This window comes from Micropterus salmoides, unplaced genomic scaffold (assembly GCF_014851395.1).
Source record: "Micropterus salmoides isolate LMB-PRFRI ecotype aquatic unplaced genomic scaffold, ASM1485139v1 Ms_hic_scaffold_10, whole genome shotgun sequence".
Lineage (NCBI taxonomy): Eukaryota > Metazoa > Chordata > Actinopteri > Centrarchiformes > Centrarchidae > Micropterus > Micropterus salmoides.
This window is the reverse complement of record NW_024040041.1, coordinates 9,014,590-9,038,257: the sequence shown is the minus strand read 5'-3', so window position 1 is coordinate 9,038,257 and position 23,668 is coordinate 9,014,590. Positions and strand designations below refer to the sequence as shown.

General features: G+C 43.7%; 1 protein-coding gene across 9 annotated transcripts in view; it reads left to right on the top strand.

Moving 5' to 3' along the window:
* Positions 1 to 2,142: 2,142 nt before the first annotated feature.
* LOC119884059 (RNA binding protein fox-1 homolog 2-like) overlaps positions 2,143 to 23,668 on the top strand; it is a 48,525-nt gene continuing 26,999 nt past the window's right edge. For 4 of the 9 annotated variants that reach the window (XR_005440928.1, XR_005440926.1, XM_038694558.1 and 1 more), the window contains exons 1-2: positions 2,144 to 3,156; positions 16,899 to 16,949. Coding sequence is in view for 6 of the 9 variants with exons in the window: in XM_038694558.1 (XP_038550486.1) it covers positions 2,902 to 3,156; positions 16,899 to 16,949 (306 nt within the window). In the remaining 3 variants the exon portion in view is untranslated. Of the gene's footprint in view, positions 3,157 to 16,898; positions 16,950 to 20,145; positions 20,556 to 23,668 lie in introns of those variants that run through there. The other 5 variants (XM_038694544.1, XM_038694536.1, XR_005440927.1 and 2 more) reach the window with 4 other exon arrangements.

Here is a 23,668-nt window from a genome sequence, read left to right as displayed (position 1 = left end):
GGGAAGGTCCGCAGGAAGAATGAAAGTTAAGGAAACGAGAGCAGAAACAAAAGCTTAGTTCGTTATGTTGTTAATAGCCGGTTTTTTTTTTTAGATCTGATCTGTGGCACAAATATCACAGGAATCCACAGACAAATGTACAGGGCCAAACTGTAGGCTACAGTGAACCATACCAATTCTTTGACTATTCTTCTAACTTGCTAGCATGAAAAAAAAAAAAAAATATCAAAAGAATACTGATAATTTTTGGTTCTTGTAAATGTGAAACTTAAAATCCTTCTGAGAACGAAGAAAGAAAACAGGAAATTTGGTATTCGGTCTTGATCAATTCACCACAGGATGCAGTGCAACACAGACAATGTTTAAATAGCAAAACTTCATTTCATTTTTTAAGAAAACAAAAAGACAGATAGAAAACTAACAGCCTACGCTACCACTGGACATAACTTCTGGGGATGTTAATTAATCATTTGTCTATAAAAATATAATAGTGGAAAATGCCCAACACAAGAAAAGCAGCAAAATTGTGTGCACAAATAGGCTACACACTGACTGATTGTGAGAAACATCTCACCAACAGAAGTGTGCAGAACATACGTTTAAAGTTAAAAGTAAAGCAAAACTGTTGGAGGTTAAATGTAATTAAAGGACATATATAACCAGCATACTATTAATCATATATAGTGTGCAATGTGAAAACTACAGGAGCTGTGGGGAAACTGTATACGCAGTGCCACTAAAATACAGATGTTCCTACAGACAGCATGGTGTGGTTTTCACAACCAATATCTTTTCATCACCCGCGAGGTCTGTGGCTGTATTAAAAGAGTAATGGCTTCTAGAGGCTTTTTGCCAGTGAAACAGGTGGCGGCTGTGTGGAGTGATGTGACCTCAGTGCCGTCCATCATTACAGGTTCAGTGGGTGGCAGAGGGACAGGTAGCAGCAGAGAGACAGAGGTTGACAGAGTGAGTGATTTAGAGGGAGAGAATAAAAATCATACTCACACGAAATAAACTGCTCTCTCAGATGCTCATGTTCACACACAAACACACACACACAATCACAAACATTTACACATCTGGCAGTCGGCCTGAAGTGACAGCAATCATCTGTTCTGAGGCAGGCAGGTGAGGTGAGTAATCTGCAGATTTTTTATCACATAGGTGTGTGTCTGTATGTGTGTGTGACAGTAAAAACACTGTATTTCTCTTTTTGATGCCCCCCCCAGTTATTGCAGTTGTGTCGCAATAAACTTTTCTTCACAACAGCAGCCATATTTGATTAGTGTTGCTTTTGTATGAATTAAATGACAATAATTTCACAAGAGAGCAGTAGGGTTTTTTTTTTTCTTTCAAGATGCAAAGGACGCTCTGTCGTTAAAGAGCCACCAGGGGGCGCAAACACATTAAAAACATGACCCTATATCCCTGCTTTAAAAATAATCCAACTCTGAGACTGAGGATGCCAGCTTGCTGCTCTTTTGATGTATTTTGATTTGATTAGTATTTTATTTCCGTCCTTTTAGTTATTAGGCGCCTTTATTTTTAGTTTAAATGGCCGTGCTCCAAAAATACTCATACAAACAATACATAGCCTATGACTGAATTTATAAACTGATTATGTTTCGATATGCCCTGAAGAACTGAAAAATGTACACTCTCATGCGAACACATTATATAATTTCCAGATGTGGGAATCCATTGTCTTTTTGTGAATGTGAAGACACGCGTGACGTAGCCTAATGTGTTACGATGCTGCTTTACAGACCTTGGATGTGAAAAACAGCCCACATTTATAACTTTTCTGCTTATGTATGTAACATTATGTATCCGCATATGAAAATATCATCTGGAGTGTTGTCGTAAAATGCAGCCATTATTTTATATACTTCAAAATTTCCTTTTGTCTGTTTTAATTGCGGACCTTTCATACATATTTTATTATTCTTTCATTATGTTTCATTGTTCTGAAATAGGGTATTTAGCCTAATTTGATTTAGTGATCTTTTGGCGGTGTTGTGAGCAGCAAAATAGTAGCATCTTCTTTATAAATCGGCTAAACATTGAAAGAAGTGACGATAGAGGAGGAGGGGGAGCTCCGGGGGGGGGAATTTGGGAGAAGAAGAAGGAGACAGAGGAAGCGCAGACCTCAGACCAGCCCACCTCACCTCACTGTCCTCTCTCTGAGGCAGTTGTCCGTAGATCTAAATCTGACCGCGGATCAGCGCGCTCGGGCTCCCTCCTCAGACTCAGACCAGGGGAAATCGCGTTCGTCGGTCGGAAGCCAAGTCCGCACGCCAAGACACATCCATAGCAGACCACGGCGAGGGGACGGTGTGATAAGAACTGAAATCAAGAGGAAGGCTGGTAGGAACAACAGAGGGCTTTAAGGCGAAAACACGTTCAGCGGCGAGAGCACAGAGGACTGGCTGGCCCCGCATAAGGAGAAGTATCACGCGTAGCTAATTTCCAACATTTCTATTATTGGCAGCGGGAGTGTGCTCCCCGAGCCACATTTATAAAGAGAGCTAGCGGAATGTAATGCTAGCAAGCTAATGTTAGCTGGCTAATTAGCTTGTCAGGCATCCAAGAGTCGGACGTGTGATCTTTATTGAAATAGGTCACCGTTTGGCGTCGTTTTACTTTTTGGGGAAAAAACCCTATACTTTATGTGCTTTGTCCAGAATCCCGGCATGGTCATAATGTTCTGCCTCGAATAGCTAACGCCAAGTTAGACAATACACAGCACAAGCTGCCTATATTTATGAAAACCAGTTGAAAATTGCTCGTCTACGCTTTGTGGGAAAAGCCAAATCCATTGTGAACACCGAGCTGTGGACGAATCAGAAGGAGCAATTAAAGGTAAAAACAGACTTTTGACTGGTGACTGTCTGCCGTCCAATGTTAATGTCGACCGACGTTGCATCTATAATGCTACCCGTTAGTCGGGGAATAATGGACCGGGAAAGAGACATTGATACAGCAGCCGGACCCCTTGCTAACGCGGTCGGGGGTCCAGCAGCTGTCCGGGGCATGAAGCGAGGAGACCCGGAGCCCGACGCTCAGACAGCGGCTGCCCTGCCTGACTTAACCGGGGCGGAGTGCAAAAGACCAAGGATAGACGGGACCGGGACTGTTGTTGGTGACATTGGACAGGTAAGAGTGTAATGTAAACACGTACAGTGTCAGTTCCTCGCATCTGTGTCGTTTTGTCTCCATCTCAGCTCCATGCGTGCAGCGTTGTAACAAAGTCTCAACTGCCCTCCCCTGTTTTCTCCTGCACGAGCTTTTGTTCCTAAGCACCAGCAGGGAATGATGATAATGTTTTGATAGGCCTCTTTCTCTCATCAACAGCATAATCATGAATCATTGCAGCAAAAGGCAAATCCTTTAATTAAAACCGAATGAGGGGTTTGTGAATTGAACTAAAAGTGTGACATTAGTAAAATGTGGCTTGCTGGAGCTGCTCAGTGAGAGAGCAAGACCAAGCCAGACAAAGGTAATATGATACAGGCTCCATTGCTATGACAGACAGCAGCACAGCAAAGATCAGACCCATTCATCATCCCTGTCTCACAGAAAGTGAACCAGTGCTCACTGTAGCAAAGCACACTGTTATTTATTTATTTTAAAATGACATGGATGAAATTACTCAGACCCTGTGATGATAGTTTGCAGTGAGTCATCACATCAAATCCTGATACACACCGCATGTGCCATTAATGCTCCATACCCCCCCTGATTGTTGCTAGGTGTTAAAAGAGAGCGGCAGATAGGGATTGGGGGAGGGGTCACCACAGTGAAAGACAAAGAACAGAGCCTTTTTGGTGTCGGCTGAAGGAGTGAGGGGACTTGAGGGTTGAGGGGGCCCCTCCTTAACACAGGTCTTCCCTGCTTTCATGACTCGACTGCTGAGACAGCAAAGCGTCAGCAACCGTTCCTGCTTCTGAAGGGCTAATCTGTGTACATTACGGTAAACCAGGGGACTGCCGAGGGACAGGTTTCACTTCACTCTCTTGATCTCCCTGGATCTGTTACTGTTTATTTCTCATAAACACACGCACTATACATCATTCTTGCACCTACGCAATGTGCTTTGAAGTGTCCATAATCCAACAGCACAAGGGAACATTTTAGCAGACGTCCGGTGTTTTAGCCCAGGGAAACGGCACTAACAGTAGTGTAAGGGCAGGCGGGCATGGTTTGAGGTCATCTGCAGGTAACTCAATCCTTGAGAACTGGTAAAACACTTTTAATTGGCTGCGCAGCTGACCTGCTGCAATGACAAATAGGTCCCGTGTGATGCCGTGATCGTCAAGCTTCGCAGAGGATGGATGTCGATGATGGGGAGAGGTTATAGTCCGCCGGCAAAAATGATGTGACAATGAACAGCGCATGCATGGGAAGGATTCCCGCCGCCCATCAGTTGTATTGATCACTGGGCACTGGGGGGGGGGTCACACTGGAAATGGGAGGGAGTGGAGCAGAGATGGGGGAGGTAGAGTGAGTTGATGAATAGATGGCGGAGTAGAATGTGATATAGAAAGAGAGAAACACAGAGCAATGGATTGAGCGAGGAGGGATTCAAGGAGGTGGAGGACAAAGATAAATAATAGTGGGGTTTGAACGGATGCAATTTTTGTGTGGATAACAGATGAGAAAGGAGATTCGAGACAGATGTGCCCTGGATAGGTAGATGTAGGGAAACATAAAAAGGACGGAAGCGTGGAGAATACCGGCAGGTATGAAATCAGAGCTGTTAGTTTGCATCCATCGGAGATCATGATACAGGAGCAAAGGAAAGTGATGGATGGCTGGAATGACGTGATCTGCTGGGGGAGATAAGTAGGAGCACAGGCTCTGAATGGAGATGAACAGTTGAGTAACACTTTATGCAAAGGGTAAATAAAAAAAGAAAATTACATAGAGGGCTAATGCGGGCAAGTCAGTCATGACGGTTGAAAGGCAGTCGCTCAGTGTAGCTGTGTGTGTGTTCAGGATGGGGAGGATGAGTTCAGTGGATGCTCCTGTAACCAAATGACACACAACACTTAACATATTATTCCCATTGAGAGCTTGAGGTTGTAGATTGCTGACCTGCCGGGCTGACTATAAATCAGGACAGTATTATTAAATGAGAGTGCAGCCTCTTCTCCTGTTTGTTGCTCCTGCTCTCCTCCCCCGCTCCATACAAACAGCAGACCTCTTCACACCCCCCCTTATTCCCCCTATTCCCCTCTAGCTGTCCTCTGATTTCTCCCCCTCCTATCTCCCCCCAAGCATATTTCCAGATTGCTAATTGACTCCTGGATCACAAGCTTTCAGTGTGCCAGTGAGGTGAACCACCCTAACCTCTCTCTCTCTCTCTCTCTCTCTCTCTCTCTCTCTCTCTCTCTCTCTCTCTCTCTCTCTCTCTCTCTCTCTCTGCTGTCCCATCTCCCCCCTGCCATCTTTGATTATCTCTCCCCTTTCTCGGCCCACCTCCCATCACTCAAATCTATTGTAACATCCATCCATTTCATGTCCCAGCTCCACATCTGTCCTCTCATGTTTGTTTGTTTCAATCGCTTTGTGGCACTCTCTGTTGGTAGTATTGATGTTTCCCCTCGAGGCAGTGCTGTGGTCCACTCAGATGCAGTTGTAGTACAGTTTGCAACTCTCCCTCGGCCCGTCTCTCTCTCCGTTTCGCAGAGCCGATTTGTCCTATCGTTGGCAGTAAAGAGGCTTTGTGTCGCGCTAACGAGATCAAAGCTCATTTAGGACAGGGCATTAACCAGACTGATCGCTTTAACGGGCCAGAGTAAAGGCAGGGGGTCAGGCCAGGGGGTAGATATGAGTGGACAGGTCACTGAGATAAGTTATTATCAGTGGTGAATTTTGGTTTCAGAAAGCTCACCACAAGCAGTGTTCATTACACTGATTGTTGCTTGTTTATGTAGAATAAATGCACTTGCATGAGCTTTTTTAGTCTGTCCATGAGCCCAATGAGAAATTTAGTTGGTTGGTTGCTAATGGAAATGCGCTGCTGCCAACAGTCAACTCCCGACCACTCGCTTTAAAAAACAGGCATTAAAGGATTCTCTGGAGAGCTGTTTGCATTTTTCCTTGTTGGTGGAAGTAAATTGCACCCAAAATTATAAATAGTTTTATCTGTAGTTTCTAATCTAATTCTTTTTTTTTCATTTCAAAATCCTTAAATCTAAGCTCAAACTGTATTTTATTTTTAATTTTTTACTATGAAAGTCAAAACTAAATCAGTGACTTTTATTTAATAATTGATTAATTACTATAATAATGTATTAAGTAAACATATGAAGCAGTGGCTGGATACAGTTGTATAAATGTGAAAATGTGCTTTCATTAGTTTCGTATATTTGAATATAATGTGACTAGTCAGTCCGTAGGACACCACTTTGGTCTTTCTGATAGACATTTGTCATTGTTGTTGACATTTTTTGGACTAAAGCTGCAGACAGACCGCCTCTGGCGAAAACGCATCTCAGTGCACCAAATGTCCGGCTGGTTGGGTGATATTCTGCCAGTTGGGCAGTGCTTGTTTTTGGCTCGTCTGTTTTCAGAAACGTTCTCCTATTACAGCTAAACTGTGCACTAAAATATGTTCTGGAGAACATTTGTGATGAGAAATGGGCAATTCGGTAACAGAAGCTTGAGTCCCATTTGATCAGTGCTGCCTAGTGTTAGAGTTTGGTCTGAGTTCAGTGAGCCTTGTTTGTTGGTCTGGACAAACTAATTTTCATAAAGTTGAGGTAGAGTCGTGTTTATGCAAATATTGATATGGCGAACAGTCAGTCAACTTGCTGTCGCTTATCCATCGTGCTCTGTGTGGCCGGATCCCCTGCTCTCTATAGAAAATGATTAGAATCTGTCAACTTGACATATGTTGTTGCATTCATTTCGTACTGCATGCAGATTTAGACCCTGCAGACTTAATTAGTAGGAGAAGAAATAATTAGTAGGTTAGTTTACAATGAAAATCATTGGTTGGTGTTCCTAATCACTGACTAAGATAGCAAGATAAAATGCTATTGCTGCATTTACAGGTTGCATATATTAGTAGCCTGCACGTGCCCGGAGAGCAGCCTAAATTATTAACCGAAAGGAAGAAACCTCCATAGAAGGGGGACAGGGTTACGGAGAGGTAGAGGAGGTGGGTCAGGTTGTGTGGTAATATTTGTAACAGAGGGTTGTACCCAATCCTACCTAGTCTCACGTTATGCTCTCTACTGCTGTTTAATGATTGCTGTTAAACTTTGAGCCACTGCACAGCGGTGAAGTCACCCTTGACTTTTGAACTGGCACAGATAATCTAAAAATTCCCCAGACAAAGTTGCTCAACTCATACTCGCTCTCTCTTTCTCTCTCCAATTTAATTCACTATGTTTATTGGCACAGGTGCAACAGATCTATTGCGAAAGCACAAAAGAATAACCAGATTGGAGAAAACAGAGGAAAGGCACCGTTCACAATAGAAGAAAATAGAACAGATCTCTCTCTCCTTCTTTTTACGCTTGTAAAGGACACCGGTTTCAGCTCCTTAACATGACACTCGCATGTTAACTCTCCCTTTATGGTCATCATGTCACCGCTCCCCCACCCTACCCTACAAGCCTCCTCCCCAAGGCTGCCCCCAAACTGTCATATGTGCTCCCATCTCCAGCCACACAGAGTGAAATGTCAATTCAGTGTTTCCCTTACATGGGGTCATTTGTGATGCACTGCCACAGTATTGTCACAGCTGCCACAGTGTCATGAATAATGAAAATTCAGTTGTGATATATACATATACACATTAAGTTGTGTGTGATGCTTTGTCCTTTTTTAAGATCAGACTTCAGCCATGCCTAATACACATCAGAGTACCAGGAGGATCAGTTGATGCTGAGTACTGATGTGACACATTATTAAATTAGTTACTTACACTACTGAGAATCTGAAAACCTCACGTTTATGTGTGTTCTAGTTTAATTCATTAAGCATTGTAACATAATACATGCCTGTGGTTCACTACAGGCTATTCCACGACAAACTGAAATAATTAGATCCGACGGAAAACAATGAAGCAGCCCGTGCAGCATATTGGTGCAAGTTACAGGGGGGAAAAATGTACAGACAGCTTCTCACTTTTCACTGAACTCAAACTCTTAAGGTGTGTTCACAAACAACGCAAATTCAATCCTCGCAATGCTTTCCTCGTGCGGGATTTATCACTGGACAACTGCCAAGTGTTCACACACAACACGATAACGCAAATAAACAACCCGCAATTACAGCTGTATGAACCCAAAGTAAACATTTTGCTGTGATTTAATTGCAATAAACGGATCAAACTGATGCCGAAATAACTACAATATGATGCCGATTTGTTAAACATATGAATTCATGCTTTGTCAGGTCTGTCAGCAAGACCACATGACAACAACTTCTAAAATGTTGGTCTTCTGAATGGAGTTCAGATCGATTAGGGCTATACTAGCTTACAACAATAGCTGGAATAAAGTTACAGACACACATTTTCTAAACTGACCAGGTAGTTCAACTTCCTCGCTTCCATTTCTCCAAGCAATGTCCAGTTTTTATATAAATATGAAGTAGTAGTTCAACAGTGCTCTGGGTGCCAACTGACGCTAACAACAACAGTGGAACCGGAAATGCACTGAAGCTTGCTGCTGAGAAGCGTGAGTGAAGACAACGTTGTAATCCCAAAAACTAAAGTAAAAAGCTAATTTAACAGAAGCAGTTAACTCCGAGCTCCTCCCGCAAGTTAACGGCATAGTTGCCAGAGCATAATCCGGACCAACTACGGGTGTTTATTTGTCCAAAAGCTGCAGCACTCCTCCCGGCTCGTTCTTCTACACTTCCCCGTAGTTTAGCAGCTCTCCATCAGCCAGCGGCATGTCACTGCCCCGCTCTCTCTGGTCCTCTCCGAACAACACTCTGAAGCCGTCGGAGACGTCCGCTCTCACTGCTGATAGGCTTTCGCAACATAGCGTCATGAGAATTTCTCGCTCAGTTGAAAAATTTGAACTGGAGCAAACCAGCGAATGTCAAAACAAACGCATCTTCCGCACTGCCTGGAGCGAATTCGCATGAATTCACATCTTTGCGTTGACTTTATATCTAATGAAGCCGCGCTAAACGCTGGATTCACTTTCAGTGTGAACGCACCATTAAAGGTTCAATGTGTAAGAATTAAGGCTGCTCTCCACCTGTCAAATTCATACCAAACAAATAGTGGGCAGCATATCCCATATCAGGTCATAACTGCTGTTAGCTCAATTAGCCATGCAGCTAACTTAGCGGTCCTATTAGCTGACCAGAACTGGAGACGGTGAGCGGGCAAGGGAACCGGGCTCAGCAGCCTCTTAGTGAGCACTGCCGGACCGGGACCAAACGCAGCCTCCGAGAGCAAGAGAGGCCAGTTTGATGACAGGGAATACAGTACCGAGGCACCATACAGGACTCTGACTCCGGGGATGTCCAAGCTACAGCGGGTTCTCAAGCTAACTGAGCTTGTATAGTGTAGCAAACTCACTGCTTGCACACTTCTCCCAGCTAAAACTGTCAGGGGGGGAGACCTGTGCTATACTAGCGGGGTTAAAAGTGTAGAAATGAACTGAAACCACCACCAAGCTGTAGATCAGTAGCCTATTTGCACTATTGACTTTACAGTTTTTGGCTATAGATTAATTATAGCTATGTTCTGTATACAGTACTGTATTACTCTATAGTGTATTTAAATAACCGGTATACATAACACTGTAATTTAATTTGTACTACTATTATTAATTTGAAACAGCTGCACGGTATTTTGAAACAGTAAATTCAGTAAATAGCAAAGCTGTTTCAGTACTTTGCAATTGTCAATTAGAAATACATGAGAAATAAGCATGAGAAATAAGAAAAAAGAAAAAAAATTTGGTTATAATAATCATCTGCTTATAGTGATCAGTATGACTCTGACAGCCGTCATCACTATAAGAGGTTTCTACTGGAAATAAAGCACTTGTAGTTAATGATTAATTACTGGCATTGAAGTTAAACATCACAGATTAAGATATTAATTCCATTTATGGCAAATTACTTACACGTACAAAGGCGCTATATTGAGCTGTATTTTGTAGTTCTTTCAAGCTTAGTTTTAGATCTGGCTACTTAACTGCCGTATGCATACATATGCAAAATAAAGCAATGAAACCACAATACATCTGTGTTCACTCAGGACTACAATATTAATAGGATGGTGGTAATAGACCAGGTTTCACAATTGCAATAGCAGTGTTTTTTTTATTTTTTATTTCTAATTAGGGATGCACTGTATGTTTGGCCACTGAAATTAATCTGCCGAAAATGGCAAAAAAGCACCTTTGGTGTTCGCTGCTGAATTGTCTCCTAGCACATCCACTCCATCTGTGGCTGACTTCTTAGAAAAGTCAACAAACGGTCTGACCCCCTTTGAGTGTTTTTGTTACTCGTTTTTGAGAAGGCTAATAAACTAGCCGCACCTAAATTTGGAGTGCACACACATTAAAGCCTTTATGGTAAATCCACTGAAACGGACCAGCTGACAGGCAGGTTAGCGACTTTATCCTGTCATTTTCTTTCCTTAAAAAGACAAGTGTTGCAGTATGAGAGTCCTACCTGAAGAGCGGCTGTGTAGTCTTCATGTTACGCCATACGAGAACCACATACAACAGAATTTATAAAATTGGGTCTGACCTGATGAATTTAGCATGAGGATACACATGTGACAATGTCCGGTTTTCAAAATAAGGTGTCTATACAGTATGGAAATAAGATTAATTGGATTATATTCACAGAAAGTATAAAACATATTACATGTTTCCATTAAAAGTAAATGGACACATGTAATTTACTGTACCAGACCCCCTTGGGCCTCGGACCCACCCACTATAGTCTCTCCAAATCCTGTGGGAAACACTGAGTAGAAAGCACATTTTGACTATTTAATTTATAAAATGGTAACAAAAAATGCAAAATAAATGGAAAAAACGTGAATGTTCTTGTTAGGTATTCGGTATTCTGCAAATTTTTTCATTGTGTTCGGCTTCGGCCAAGAATTTTAATTTCGCTGCATCCCTATTTCTAATACTTAATTTTTGCTTAAACTGACACTTCAACAGACATAATGGTGCTACCACATGCGTGGATGTCGTGCATAATTAGTTAAGTGTTGTGTACATATATATTTACAATCATAACCTTCAAATTGTTCACGTTTGTGATAAAAGTCGAGGCAAGGACTAATGTGCAATTTGTGATTTAACAAACACTACTGACTTCAGTAGTGTTTGTTAAATCACAACAACACAACAACACAACAGAATGGCCCAAGCAGGCCCAAGCAGAGGCGATTGTGTGCTATTGCATGCACCTATATGTAACTATGAAGAGGGTCCACACATCAACACCTGCATAGTTCTCAACTCCAGGTCACCTGTTGTTAATAGCAGGCCACACAGTCTGCGAATAGGAGACGGTGAGAAATAAATCCATCCAGCAAACAGCCCGGAGCCACAGGTTTTGTTACTGTCGGATTGGAAAAAATAACTTGTATCCAGTTCATTTCAAGGTTATTATAGTTTTTCATTAGTTTTTTTTTTATATATTTTGTTTTGAATTTTTGTTTTGAATTCCAATTTAGTTTTAATTAGTTTCAGTGTTAGTTTAAGTCGTTGTCGCTGCAGGATGCCAAAGTCAAGTTTTTTCACAAAACACTAAAATACAAGTATAATCCTTAGAAATAATGCAAGTATGTGAAAAAGGACACCCTATTTTAAGCTATCTGAAGCTGGTACATAGGGGCCCAAACAATAAGCAAATGTATATATTTGAAGTACTAACACATCATCTAAATAAATACTACAAATAAATGAAGCACATGTTATCGAACGTATAATTTCTAACCTACATACAGAAAACCCTAAGAGCAAACTACCCTAATCCTACTACCCAGTGGTCCCAAGAAATTCATTACATCAGTCTCTAGCTCTATCATTCTCGGTTAAATGGGTGAAATACAATAAATGGAGGTGAAATACAATTGATGGACAGCTAAGACATCGGAAGATAGTGGAGGCCCCCCTTGCAGTAAATATAATAACCGGTGCAAGAGCTCACAATCAATGGGGTAAGGGGCGAGTTTATTCCACACTAATAAACTAAGCCACACCATCAGAACTAAACAAGGAAAAGAAAACCACCAAGACAGGGACTCACTGCCCGCAACCCAAACTAAACACAACTTTACACAGTTGTTTTATTCATATTATTTTAGACACATGTATGTATAAAAGATAATAGAAAACATGTTCAAATCATACTGACTACGCAGCCGATCCCTACCTGGGTCTCCCCGACTAAGTTAGCCTACCCATAACGTTACATGGGGCTCTCCTCGTAACAGCGGTCGCCACCTGCTACGCTGCGGCCAGACGCCGCCCTGACCCTGGGCTCTCTTGGGCAGGACAGCCACACAACATGCAGCGTGCCAGTTCTTCATGCGGAGGACAAAATCATAACACACCCACGGCTCACAAGCAGGTGCCTATCGACTAATCCCTGCGCGCACCCCTGAACTGCCGATCCGGCCAGTTCCACCGGCTTCATAACCCCTGGAAATGTAGGCTTATTTAGGTCATATGAAATAAATAAAAAAATTAAAACTAAGAACATTTACTCTTTCATTTTAGTTTATTTTAGTTAGTTTTGCAAACCTAAAATACAGTTTTAGTTTATCGTGTTTTTGTAAAGCCTCGTTTTTATTTTTATATCAGTTAATGACAATGTTTTTTCACTTCTAGTTTTCGTTATTTCATTCTTTATTCTTCATTAACGATAATAACCTTGGTTCATACGAGAGTGTTCTAGGACACTTTTTAGAAAGAACAAACTGTTATTAAAAAATACAAATAAGAAAAGCAAAACAAAAATGGGAAGCTGTAGCTATCATATTCTGTTGCCACATTTTGTTCTGCGTGGTCTGAAAAAAAGTGCAGTCAGAAGCCTTCCGTTTTAAGGGAGACAATAACTCTTGGCAAACTACCGTCCCTGTTGGTTGTCTTTGTCTGTCTTTATGTCCCAGAATATCGACTATCTCAATTGCATTTGTCATTCTTAGCCTCGTCATTTGGCTTTGATATGCCTTTTGGAGCATATCGCATTGACAAAGCTCATCCATCACTTTTCTGCCCGTTGCCCTCCGGCCCGTTGTGTTAATACCTTCTCCTTCAGTTTCTGCATTTTACAGTGGCTCTTCTTGATCCTCTCAGTGTGGCTCGTTTTTTGCGGCTCACTTATGATTTGTTGACGTCATTGAGTTTTGAGGTTTCTGGTGATATTGGGGCAAAGATTGCAAAGAATCCCCTGCAGGCGTCACTTGGTGAATGATTGGTTTACCGCGTCTCACACCCTGTGATGTTTGTGAGGCCATTTAAAAGTACTGTTTCTGGCTTGTAAATCTCCATCACACCTTATGTAAAATGCAGGACTTTGTCAGAACCATAGTACTCTGCAGTCATTTGTGTGGCATTTTAAAAGCTTTTGGGTAATCATGTGCTGGTGGTTGCAGGCAGGATTTTTCTTACATTTGGTGATATGATTGAGGCCGTAAGAAAGCCAAACATTGGGGCAGTCCACCTCCTCAGGCTGTTCTGTTAGGGATCACTGGATGCCTGCAGCAGCCCCCTTAATTACCCCGCTCCCCTCCTCCCTCTGTCCCCCTCCCCTCTCACCATCTGTTGACCTCATGTGGTTTTGCCTTCCTTCACCTCTGCTCCTCCTTTTTCTTCCCCGTCTCTTACCCGTTTGCTCCAGCAACTCCCCAACTTCTTTCCTTCTCCTAAAATAGCATGTCAGAGAGAGAGAAAATAAACAAGAGAGACGCCCTTTAGTTTAGCCCTCCACAGAGTCGGAGCGGGGGACACAAAGAGAGAGAGAGAGAGAGTGTGTTTATGTGTGCGTGTGACTGGTTTTTTTTTGCTGATCCCTGCCAGTGCAGTCTGAAGCTCACACAGTCAGCCAGCCGGCGCCTTCAAAGCTCCTCCTCGCTCACAAACTATATGCCATTAAATTAATGGAAACTTGCAAAAGTACTGTGCGAAACGCCCTGGCTTTCAACGTGGACACGCTTAGTGCTGCACGCTGAGTTCATTTTTATTTATTTTAAAGTATGGCAGGCATAAATGTGCGTGCCTTTTGTGTACCTTTTCAAGACACGCAGATATGTAAGGCTAAAAGAGTGTGTCTTTGTGTGTGTGCTTTAGTGAGTAAGAGTACACAATAGTCTCTGAAAAACTAGGTATCATGTTCAGACCCCCAAGCCGTTCCCCCACCCCTTAAGAAAATATAAATCACATGGCATTCTTCATTTATGACTCATTGTCTCCGTTCGCAAATGCTTTACTGCTTTATATTTTTCTCCCCTTTCTTGGCTTTGGCCGTCTTATTCCCCGCATTCCTCCTCCTCCTGTGTGTGTCTGTCTCTGCCCTTATTTTCATCTTATTCTATTCTTTCTTTTTTCTCCTTCCCCCATCCGTACTCCCTGCTCCCTCCCTCTCCTCTTGCAGACAGATTGATTCCAGATGTTGCTAAACTCTACCCTCTCTCCCTCCTCCTGTTCTTCTACATAAACTCCTCCTCCTCCTTTTTTCTTTCCACACTGTCCAGTGACTATAATTTGATGGTATAATGTTCTTTTAGACATTCCAGTTTTCTTCCCAGTTTTTGTAGCTAGTGCAGCGCCTTCATCCTTACTTTAGTGTTAACTGCAAATGTGATTTAAAATAAGCAGATCGTTAACATTCAGTCACCTTGAATTATTTTGAAGTAATGGGACAAAATTATCACATTTCGTCAGCTGCTTTGGTGGTCCACCACCACTGAATGAATATAGCACAAATACAAAGTTAAGATCCAGTATTGTGTGGTCTGAAACCCTAATATCAGTTCAGTCCTAGTTGAAATGTAGCACAGTGTTGGGAGCTCCCAACATGAATCTCTTTTTATTTAAAATACAGCGTTTTCTCATTCCTGTTGCCCGACATTGCCCAAGGCTTTCCAGACAGGAGATTCTGAACAGCCTCGTTATACTACATTTCTATATGTGCCGTGGTGAGAACCAGCAGCTTTTCACACAGTCACTGAATATAAGTCTGTCCATTCTCCTGTAAATGTGGCGCACCAAGGAGAGTGTTCCCCCTGGGGACGAGGCACGAGGGGGAAATTGGTTCCAGATGAAACAGGAAGTGGAGAGTGGAGACAAAGAAAGGGCTGTTTCAGACAGGGGAAAGGGAGGACGGGCCCGAGTCTGAACACAAACACACACAGAGTCAGAGTTTACTGCCCATGCATCAAAAGGAAAATTTTTCTTTTTCATTCGAACTCATTCTTTACATCTGGGCCATTTTTTTTAGAAAAACCTCATACCGTCATTCCCCCTTGGCCTCCCTCTATCCCACTCCGTCTAGAAGATTCTTCCTCTTCTCCACTCATCCATACATCATCGCCACATCTGTTTTTGGTCTTAGCCAACATATGTCCAAGCCCCAGTCTCACAAATAGTTGTACTGTGTAAGCTAGCTCTTCTGGGACAGCTTTATTAGCTGTTCATCTGAATGTTTGTACAAACAGCGTGTCAGTCTTGCTGTCACCGCACCCCTCTGTCTCTGATGCTTGCCTTTGATTGGCTGGATAAATGCTATCAAGAGGTGATTCTCGCAGGAGGCAGCTCGAGGTCACGGCCAGCAGGTTAACTCTGTTGACACTCTTCAGAAGCCAAATCTGCCCTTCTCATCACTGTGGCATCACACGGCCCACACTCAAGCTGTTTCCTGAGCGTCCAGGCCGAGGGGCAGCACATTTCAAACACTCTGTCTGCTCCTCTGTCCTGAAGATTAAATGTAATGAAAACATCAGCAGTTCTGAAGACTACCATCCCATCCCCCAACACATACATATATGCACACACACACACACACACACATCTTTCTTTCTTTTACCCCCTCAGACCTTCTCTCCTCCCCACCGCCCCCTCTTCCCTCATGCCTCAGCATGAGTCTCGCTAGGCGGTCATGTTTTCTCTGCGAGGCATGCCAGCAGGCTAGACTGTGCTGGTGTCATCTCTCTCTCTCTCTCACTGCTGTCAAAATATCACCGTTTGGTTAACTTTCCCCATTGTTCCAGTCCTCCTTCTGCTCCCCCTCTTTGTCTTTCTGTCTATTCTCCCCCCTCCTCTCCCTCCTCACCTTGCTCTGCACCAAATAATGGCTGCTCTTGCCGGGGCAAAATGACACGGAGGAGAAAATCATAGTCAGAGAGAAAAGAGAGGAAGAGAGACAGAGATAATCTAATTAAAAGTAATTACTGAGCAATTAACCACAACACTGGTTTCTGGGGCAGGGTCGATGAGGGATGGGGGGGCTCACCCTCTGCTAGTGGATTTTGATTGGTTAGTCCGGCTGGATATGAGCACTGCGGTAATGGTTCACCAGTCACGGTGACTGTTAACTGTTAACTTAATTCACTCCTCTGTGTTTGTCCCGCGGGGAAGTGTCTTCTGTCCCGGTTTGAACTTCGTTCTGTTACTGAGCATAGTAGCACTCTACTAAAGTTTAGATATTGTTTAAGATTTTAAAAATGGTTTGTTGTGGGTTGTGCTTTTAAATTATAGAGACATGTTGTGACAATAATGGGAGACATAATTTTTATTATTTTTAGTCTGAAAACTAGCTAGATGGAGATTTGTGTCTGAGAGTGCATTTCACCCGAAATGTAAAAGTTTCATGTCATGCTGCATCCACTCATTTTTCAAAAGCCCAGCCACTTAAACCGATCTCTCCCCTCCTGTTGTCTCTTGCAGAACAATGAGCCTTTAAATCCCGGTTTCCATGGATACCCACCTCACAGTCAGGTAAGAGATTAGCGACTGCTTGCAAATTTCTGGAACAATAAATAACAAAAACATAATGTAATGCAGCATCCTTGAGTCACCTGAGATATGCAAATCTTTAACCAACCAAGGCCTCTTTGAACAACCATAAATCAAATGCTGCTCAATCAGTTTTTTTCTCGTGGGATATAAAAGACTGTATCCTCTGATGTGGAAGACAAGTTTGGGGGGAAAAAAGTTTTTTGTATACAGTATAATCAACATCCTTTTAGAAACCACCTCTTGATTCTTGGTGGCCAGGGGAACCTGCTGTTGTCGTCCATCTTGTCCCATAGCAGGTTCTGCGTGGGGCACTTTTTATTTTTCTTCTACTACAACCTATGACAGTGTATAGATGACAGCTGTGAGAAGAGTTGATGAAAGGGAAACCGGTAGCGACTGAGCTTCTCTTTCAAAGGCTCGACCCGAGAGAAATTATGCTATCACCTCCTCTAAACTAAGCTCTGCACACTCTGCGTGCAGCACTGTCTCACAATACCGTTCCTATCCTCTCGCACTTTCTCTCTTTTTATGCCTCTATCCGTCTCCTTCTCATTCTTAGTGTCTCTCCATGCATATTGCTCTCAGTAATGAGTGCCTTATGTGTGCGGCGCAGCGGTGGGGTAGCTGAATATTTTCTTATCTACCTCCAAGCAGCAGTGCACATTGAGCGGCTCAAACCAGCTCAGAACCCGTGTGTGTGTGTGTGTGTGTGTGTGCACGCACAAACCCCATTTGAGTATGCTTATGAGAAAGGCCTCTGTATCTGAGAGCTTGAACGTGTGCGTGCACCTTTGTCTCTGTTTGTGCGTGCGTTTCTTGCTCGTGTTTTTGGATGTGCAGCTCTCTGGCAGTGCCACAGGAGGGGGGTGTTGGTCTGTGAGCCCCCGTCCTCCCTCCCCACATCTCACAACATGGGAGTTTCTCATAGGCCTCATCCCCTCTCATGTAGTCTTATTTTTGTCTTACTCTGCTTGACTCTCCAATCCTGCTCTCCCACTGGTATCTCCTTTCTCGGGAATACATTTCTCTGAGAGAAAGACTTAAAGAGAATTTGTTGTTCTGGTTAATTGTATGAAGATTTCATCTTCCCTTCTCTTGTGTCCAGTATTCAGTTATTTCTATTTAGGTGTTGACCTGACAACAAAAAAAACTGTGAAAGAGCTCATAGGCAAAAAAGGAATGATGGGATGAGACAGAGAAGTGGAGCAGAGGTGAAACAGAAATGGAAGCATGTTATTTAAGATGGCTTGCCTGCAGGGCACAAAATCATACAATAGTCAGCCGCAGAGCGAGAGTAGACTCATATTCCAGTCTTGGCCCTTGCCTTCCTTCATCTGCTTGTAAGACAAATACCTGTACAGAGAACACTTGTGATCTGTCATCTGTTAAATTCAGAGCCTACGCACGCTGCTGCATTTGTTTTATAAATGATTTAAAACTCTTCCCTGCTAATGCATTCTGCCCTTGAGCACACACATTAGGAGTCTCCAGCACACTAGCTTGCTGGTTATCATGCAAATGCAGCTAGCCAAGCCTAGCTTAGCTGGATTGGCTTGTTCATTGCTGCAGTACATTTGTCTTGGTAATTCTCTCTCTCTCTAATGTTATGCACGCGTGTTTGAAGTGCCTGTAGGTCTGCTTGTGTCAATATGAGTGTGTTAAACGGTGACAGGCTCCTGTGGGTGCCTGCTGCTGCACACAGTGAGAGGTGTGTGTGTGTGTGTGTGTGTGTGTGTGAGAGAGAGAATTCTGACCCATGGGGGAATACATGTCAGTCTCCTGCTGTTTAGGTCGCAGTATGATGAGGGCTAACATACACACAAAAACAAGCCAGAGAGGCTACACAGCTAAGCATTTTTTCATTTAGCAATATTGTTTTAAAATGTAATTGCAGGTCATAACCTTTCCTTGGATGATTGCAATTCTCCTCCAAAGATTCTTGATTATTCCTATAGAAAAGTTTAGCCTGAGCTATTGATTAGCTGTAGATGCTATTTGAAGGCGCAGACCTTTGTTTGAATTAGCAGATGAGTGTGGGATGGATATAGCCCTTTGTTTTAAGTCCTTGTGTGCCTGTGTGCCAACCAAGGTGCAGCAGCATGAATATGATCACAGCACATCTTTGTGTACGTTATGTCCATGTGTTTGTGTGTGACTGCATGTGTTTATCACCGTGTTCAGTCTGTGAGCTTAATCCTCAGATCATCCCCTATTCATCCTCTCATCCTCTTCACTTACAGCCCCTAATCCTGTCATCCCTCGCTCTTTTTTTCCACCCAGCCCGTTTATCCATTTATCTCTCTATCCCGTTATCTCTCACTCGCACCCACTGCACCCCATTCCAGCCCACTTCCCTTCGTTTGCCCCTTTTCCCCCCGCCACTTCCAATCACTTATCTTGCCCTCCCTTCATCCCTGCGGACCCAGTTCTAGCCAGACTCAGCAGATGTCTGAAAGCTTGGCATCAGGGCTTTTTTTCCGCAGAGTTGAGTCCCTCCCCATATGAAAATGCGGTGCAAGGAACTGCATTCTCATCTCTGCAAATTAAGCGCCTTAGAACAATACTGTGGTGGGAAGTGAGGTTACTGAGCCCGAGCCAGAAGAAAAAGGCGCAATGCAGCGTAAGACAGATTCATGTTCAGGTTGAGGTTTAGATACTGGAATCTGGGGCTGGCGCTCCCTCAGTTTTGTGAGACTTCCATCTGTGTGATGAAGGCAGCTGCAGCAGAGAGATGGTGATCTAGGAGCCTACCCACGCAGCCAGCTACCTAGCTGTCTACCGACTGGCCTACCTACCGCTGCTTTTTGGAGCTGACAGCCTGCCACGCAATAAATAAATCATCAAAAAAAAGCTGCAATGCAGTGGGGGTCGCGTTCGTGTTCTGTACTCTCAGGCAGCCAGTGCGTGGATAGAAGACAGCATCTTCTTCCTTCCTGTTCCTTTTCTCTCTCCAGGGGTTTTGAGGAGGCAGCAACAACAGCTTTCTCCATCTAGACACAGGGTTAGATAGCTACATGGAAGGATGGATGCCTTGATGGATAGGAGGGTTTGAGGCTGAGAGGGAGGGAAAGTTTTAAAAGAGGGGCGGGAACAAGAGGAAGCAAGGGGGAGCAGCAGGACGTGTAACACGAGTGTGTGTGTGTGTGTGTGTGAATGACAGACGCAGAGCAAAGAGAAGAGAGAGAAAGGACGCGAGAAGAGACTCAGGCTGTCAGGAGGAGAGAGACAGAAAGGCCCGAGGGGGATCAGAGCAGCGGGGCCGGGGAGACGAAGAAAAGAGAGGCAGAGCAGTGACAGGCAGACGAGGCTTGCGTGCTGGAGAAGTGGAAGAAGGGACGTCGGCAAAGGGAAGGAAGAGGAAGAGGGAGTGAACGAGGGAGAATTTGAATGTGTGAGACAGACGTGGACTGAAGCCATTGTCAGCTCATGGTCTTAGAGCACAGCCAGAGAAAAGGAGGAACAGGAGGAGAAACAGAGACACGGAGGGAAGGGCAGAGGAGAAGGAACGGAAAAGTGGAGAGCTGGTCAGCAGTTGTTCCTCTAGATCAGACAATGATGGGGCTGTACTACCCAGCAATGCTGCCGGTAAGTTCACTTCTTAAGCTGAGCTGCTATCTGTAAACAAGGTGGTGCACATGTTGAGAACTGCAAGATCAGAACTGGAAAAACAAGAGAGAATATTAATGATTTATTTTCATTAGTTTAGTTTGGCTTGGTGAGACTGTAATTGGTGTGCTGTTTATGTTGTGGCCCGTTTTGGTTTGCTGTGTCTTGGCCCAGGTGAGGCCTTTGTCAGATAGTTGGCAGGGCATCAGGCTAACAGCAGGGCTTGTCCCTCCGCTCTTTTCACTTTTTAACTCTTTCTGCTCAACTGTCTTTAAATCTTCTGTAAGAAATCATGCTAATAGTTCATTATCTTGGGTCACTGGAGTGGAGACAACCGAGAGACATCAGTCAGATTGTATGCTCATGCAAGGATTTCTGAATGAACATTTTGTGACTATAATAAGGTAGCTACTTAACATCGTAGGATATAATGTTTATACAGTTGATGTGTGGTAGGTTGCTCTTAACATATGGTGGGCGTGTCTGTGCTACTTAAGCTGAGACACCGCCTGAGGATGAGAGCTGTTCCCTGGCTCTGTTCTAGCTTGTCCTGCGCTCTGGTCTTGGGTTCCTTTGGGCCGTAATGGGGGAGGTGGCAGGGAGATGCATGCGGACCGCACATGTACAGTTGTTCATGCATGCTCCCGCCATGCTGACTGCACACAGTGTCATGTTATATTTTGTGTGTGTGTCATGTCACGTCATGTGCACAGAGAATGGAGGCTGAGATCTGTCAAGCTATTCAACGTTGTCATCCAAGCTGTCCATGCCGTTTAAACTTCATCTGTCACTGGATTGAAGGAGACAGGTGCCAAGGCACAGTTGTTTCTGCACACACACACACACACACACACACACACACACACACACACACACACACACACACACACACACACACACACGGACGCGGGCACGTACCAGTTGTTGCTAGTTGAGAATGCTTTACTAACCCCCTATCTTATGGCACACTCAGACGCACATAGTTGCTGTTAATGAATGCATAACAACAACCCTGCATTTGACCGATTCATAGGATAGTCATAGCAGTCACTGCGCTGTTTGTACTTCACTTCACCAGCTTTCTTTATTTGGTCAATGTCTGAAAAGCTACAATAACCTACACCTCTAGTTGTTTGTAGGAGAGGTATATTTTGTTGTTCATGTGCCCCCCCCCCCCCCGCAGGCTAGAGCAGATGTAAGCTAAACACATTATTCCTCTTCAAAGAGAATGGTGCCAAATGCAGGACGGCAGTAGTAACTACAAGTGTGTAAGAGGAGGGTTGGGGGTGGGGGGGTTAGTTTCATGTGGGAATGCACTTTAAAGGTGACACTCCACCAGTCACACTGTCCACTGTAACATTTATGGTACGGCTCTCTATTTTGGGTGACACATTTCTCTACTGCAGCTTACATTGAGTTTTTGTTAAATCCTTACTGTAACTTAAAATCTCGCTTGATGGCTCCATTAAAGCTACCAATGTCACTGTATCAAAGTCTATGTAGATGGCTAGTTGTGTAAAGTCTGCTAAAACTACGCTGCATGCTGGACCATATCTTGTCCAGAAAAACTGACCTTACCATACTTTAGATTTAGGGCTGGTTGATATATCAAATTAATTAGATTAATTCAAGTTGTATATAATATCTTATTATTATGTACAATAGGTTATTTTTAGTTGAAACGTAACATGGTTGATGGCTAGCTACGTTAGCTGTCTTGAGTCACGACAGTCCTGTAAACTGCGGCATGTGTGCACAGCAAGTCCAGGTGGCTAGCTTGTAGTGCATCGGATGTTCGCATCTGCGGGAGGGATAAACTGAAAACGTATTCCTCATAGTCTCCCGCTCTCTTTGGTTTCTCTTTGTTGATGAGGCATGTTCTCTGGTAGCCAGAGGTGAAGCCATGGGAGTTGACTGATCAGTTTGCGGATTCTACTCTTGTCAGTATGTCCCTACATGCCAGGTTGGTAACGCTAGCTAGCAGCTGTCGGCAAACATCATGCAGATGTCAACAAACAGCAGGAGCAGATCGTATCTGTGCAGAAACTGAGTTAATACTTTGTTGACGTATCTGCTACTGACCATCAATGGCTCTGAAGCATAGCCTGTATTTTTGAATATTCGTAACAATGACAGCCGTGAAGGTGGTGGAGGTCTTCCATTTTTTTGTTTTGCAAATGTTGGCCGAAACATTTTCAGTCATTTTTTAGTCTTGCTGCATTTTGCAGGAATGAAGATCCAGATTTTTCTCCAAACCATATCACCCGGACCTACTTCAATTTCCATCTTAATATTATTCAGAGTGATAAATCAGCTTACTCAGCCACTTACTTGACGACACCTCCAGTGAAAATATCAGATATGTTTGATTGTGTTTGAGATGTTACAGACAGGGTGTGATCTTGGGACAGTGGGGAGCCTTTCACTGTGGGAGTGGGTCGGGGGTGGACATGGCTCCACAATGAGTCTGCTGATGTGTCGATTCTGAAAACTCGTCTTTCTAATAGTCGGCTAGTCGATATCTAGTCGGCGTCATCACTGCAGCAGGATGGCGCACAAGCATTAAATGTGGACATTTTTATTTCAGTTTTTTCACAGTTCAACAAAAATATGCCTGCATAACTGGTTATCTGACAACATGTGTGCACATTCAGCCCACTTCTCATTTTCCCTTCTTATCTACATGTCCCTCTGTGTGTATTTGTAGATGTCCAGAGGTGTTGTATCATCCCTCTAACCCTCCTGCTTATTGCTGAGCCCATCAGGAAGGGTGTCAAGCCAGGAAGGGTGTCAAGCCAAGCCCCTGTTACACTGAGTAGCTTGCGAGGCAGTGAGTGGCATCTGAGTATTTAGGCTGCCTAACTGTTCCACCTCCCATAGTTTCTCCACAAGACTGCTTGGTTAGCCAGCGTACGACAACAGGCCTTCAAGGAATTTGCAAGGGATCCACACCCAAGTCTGTTACCCTCAGGGCTCTGTGCGCACGTCTGTTTGCGGGAGTGTAGCTGGGATTATGGGTATTTCATTGTGTGGAGCAATTCTCACATTAGAAAGTGACAGATAACGCGGGCTTTCCCATCTCACAAACGGAA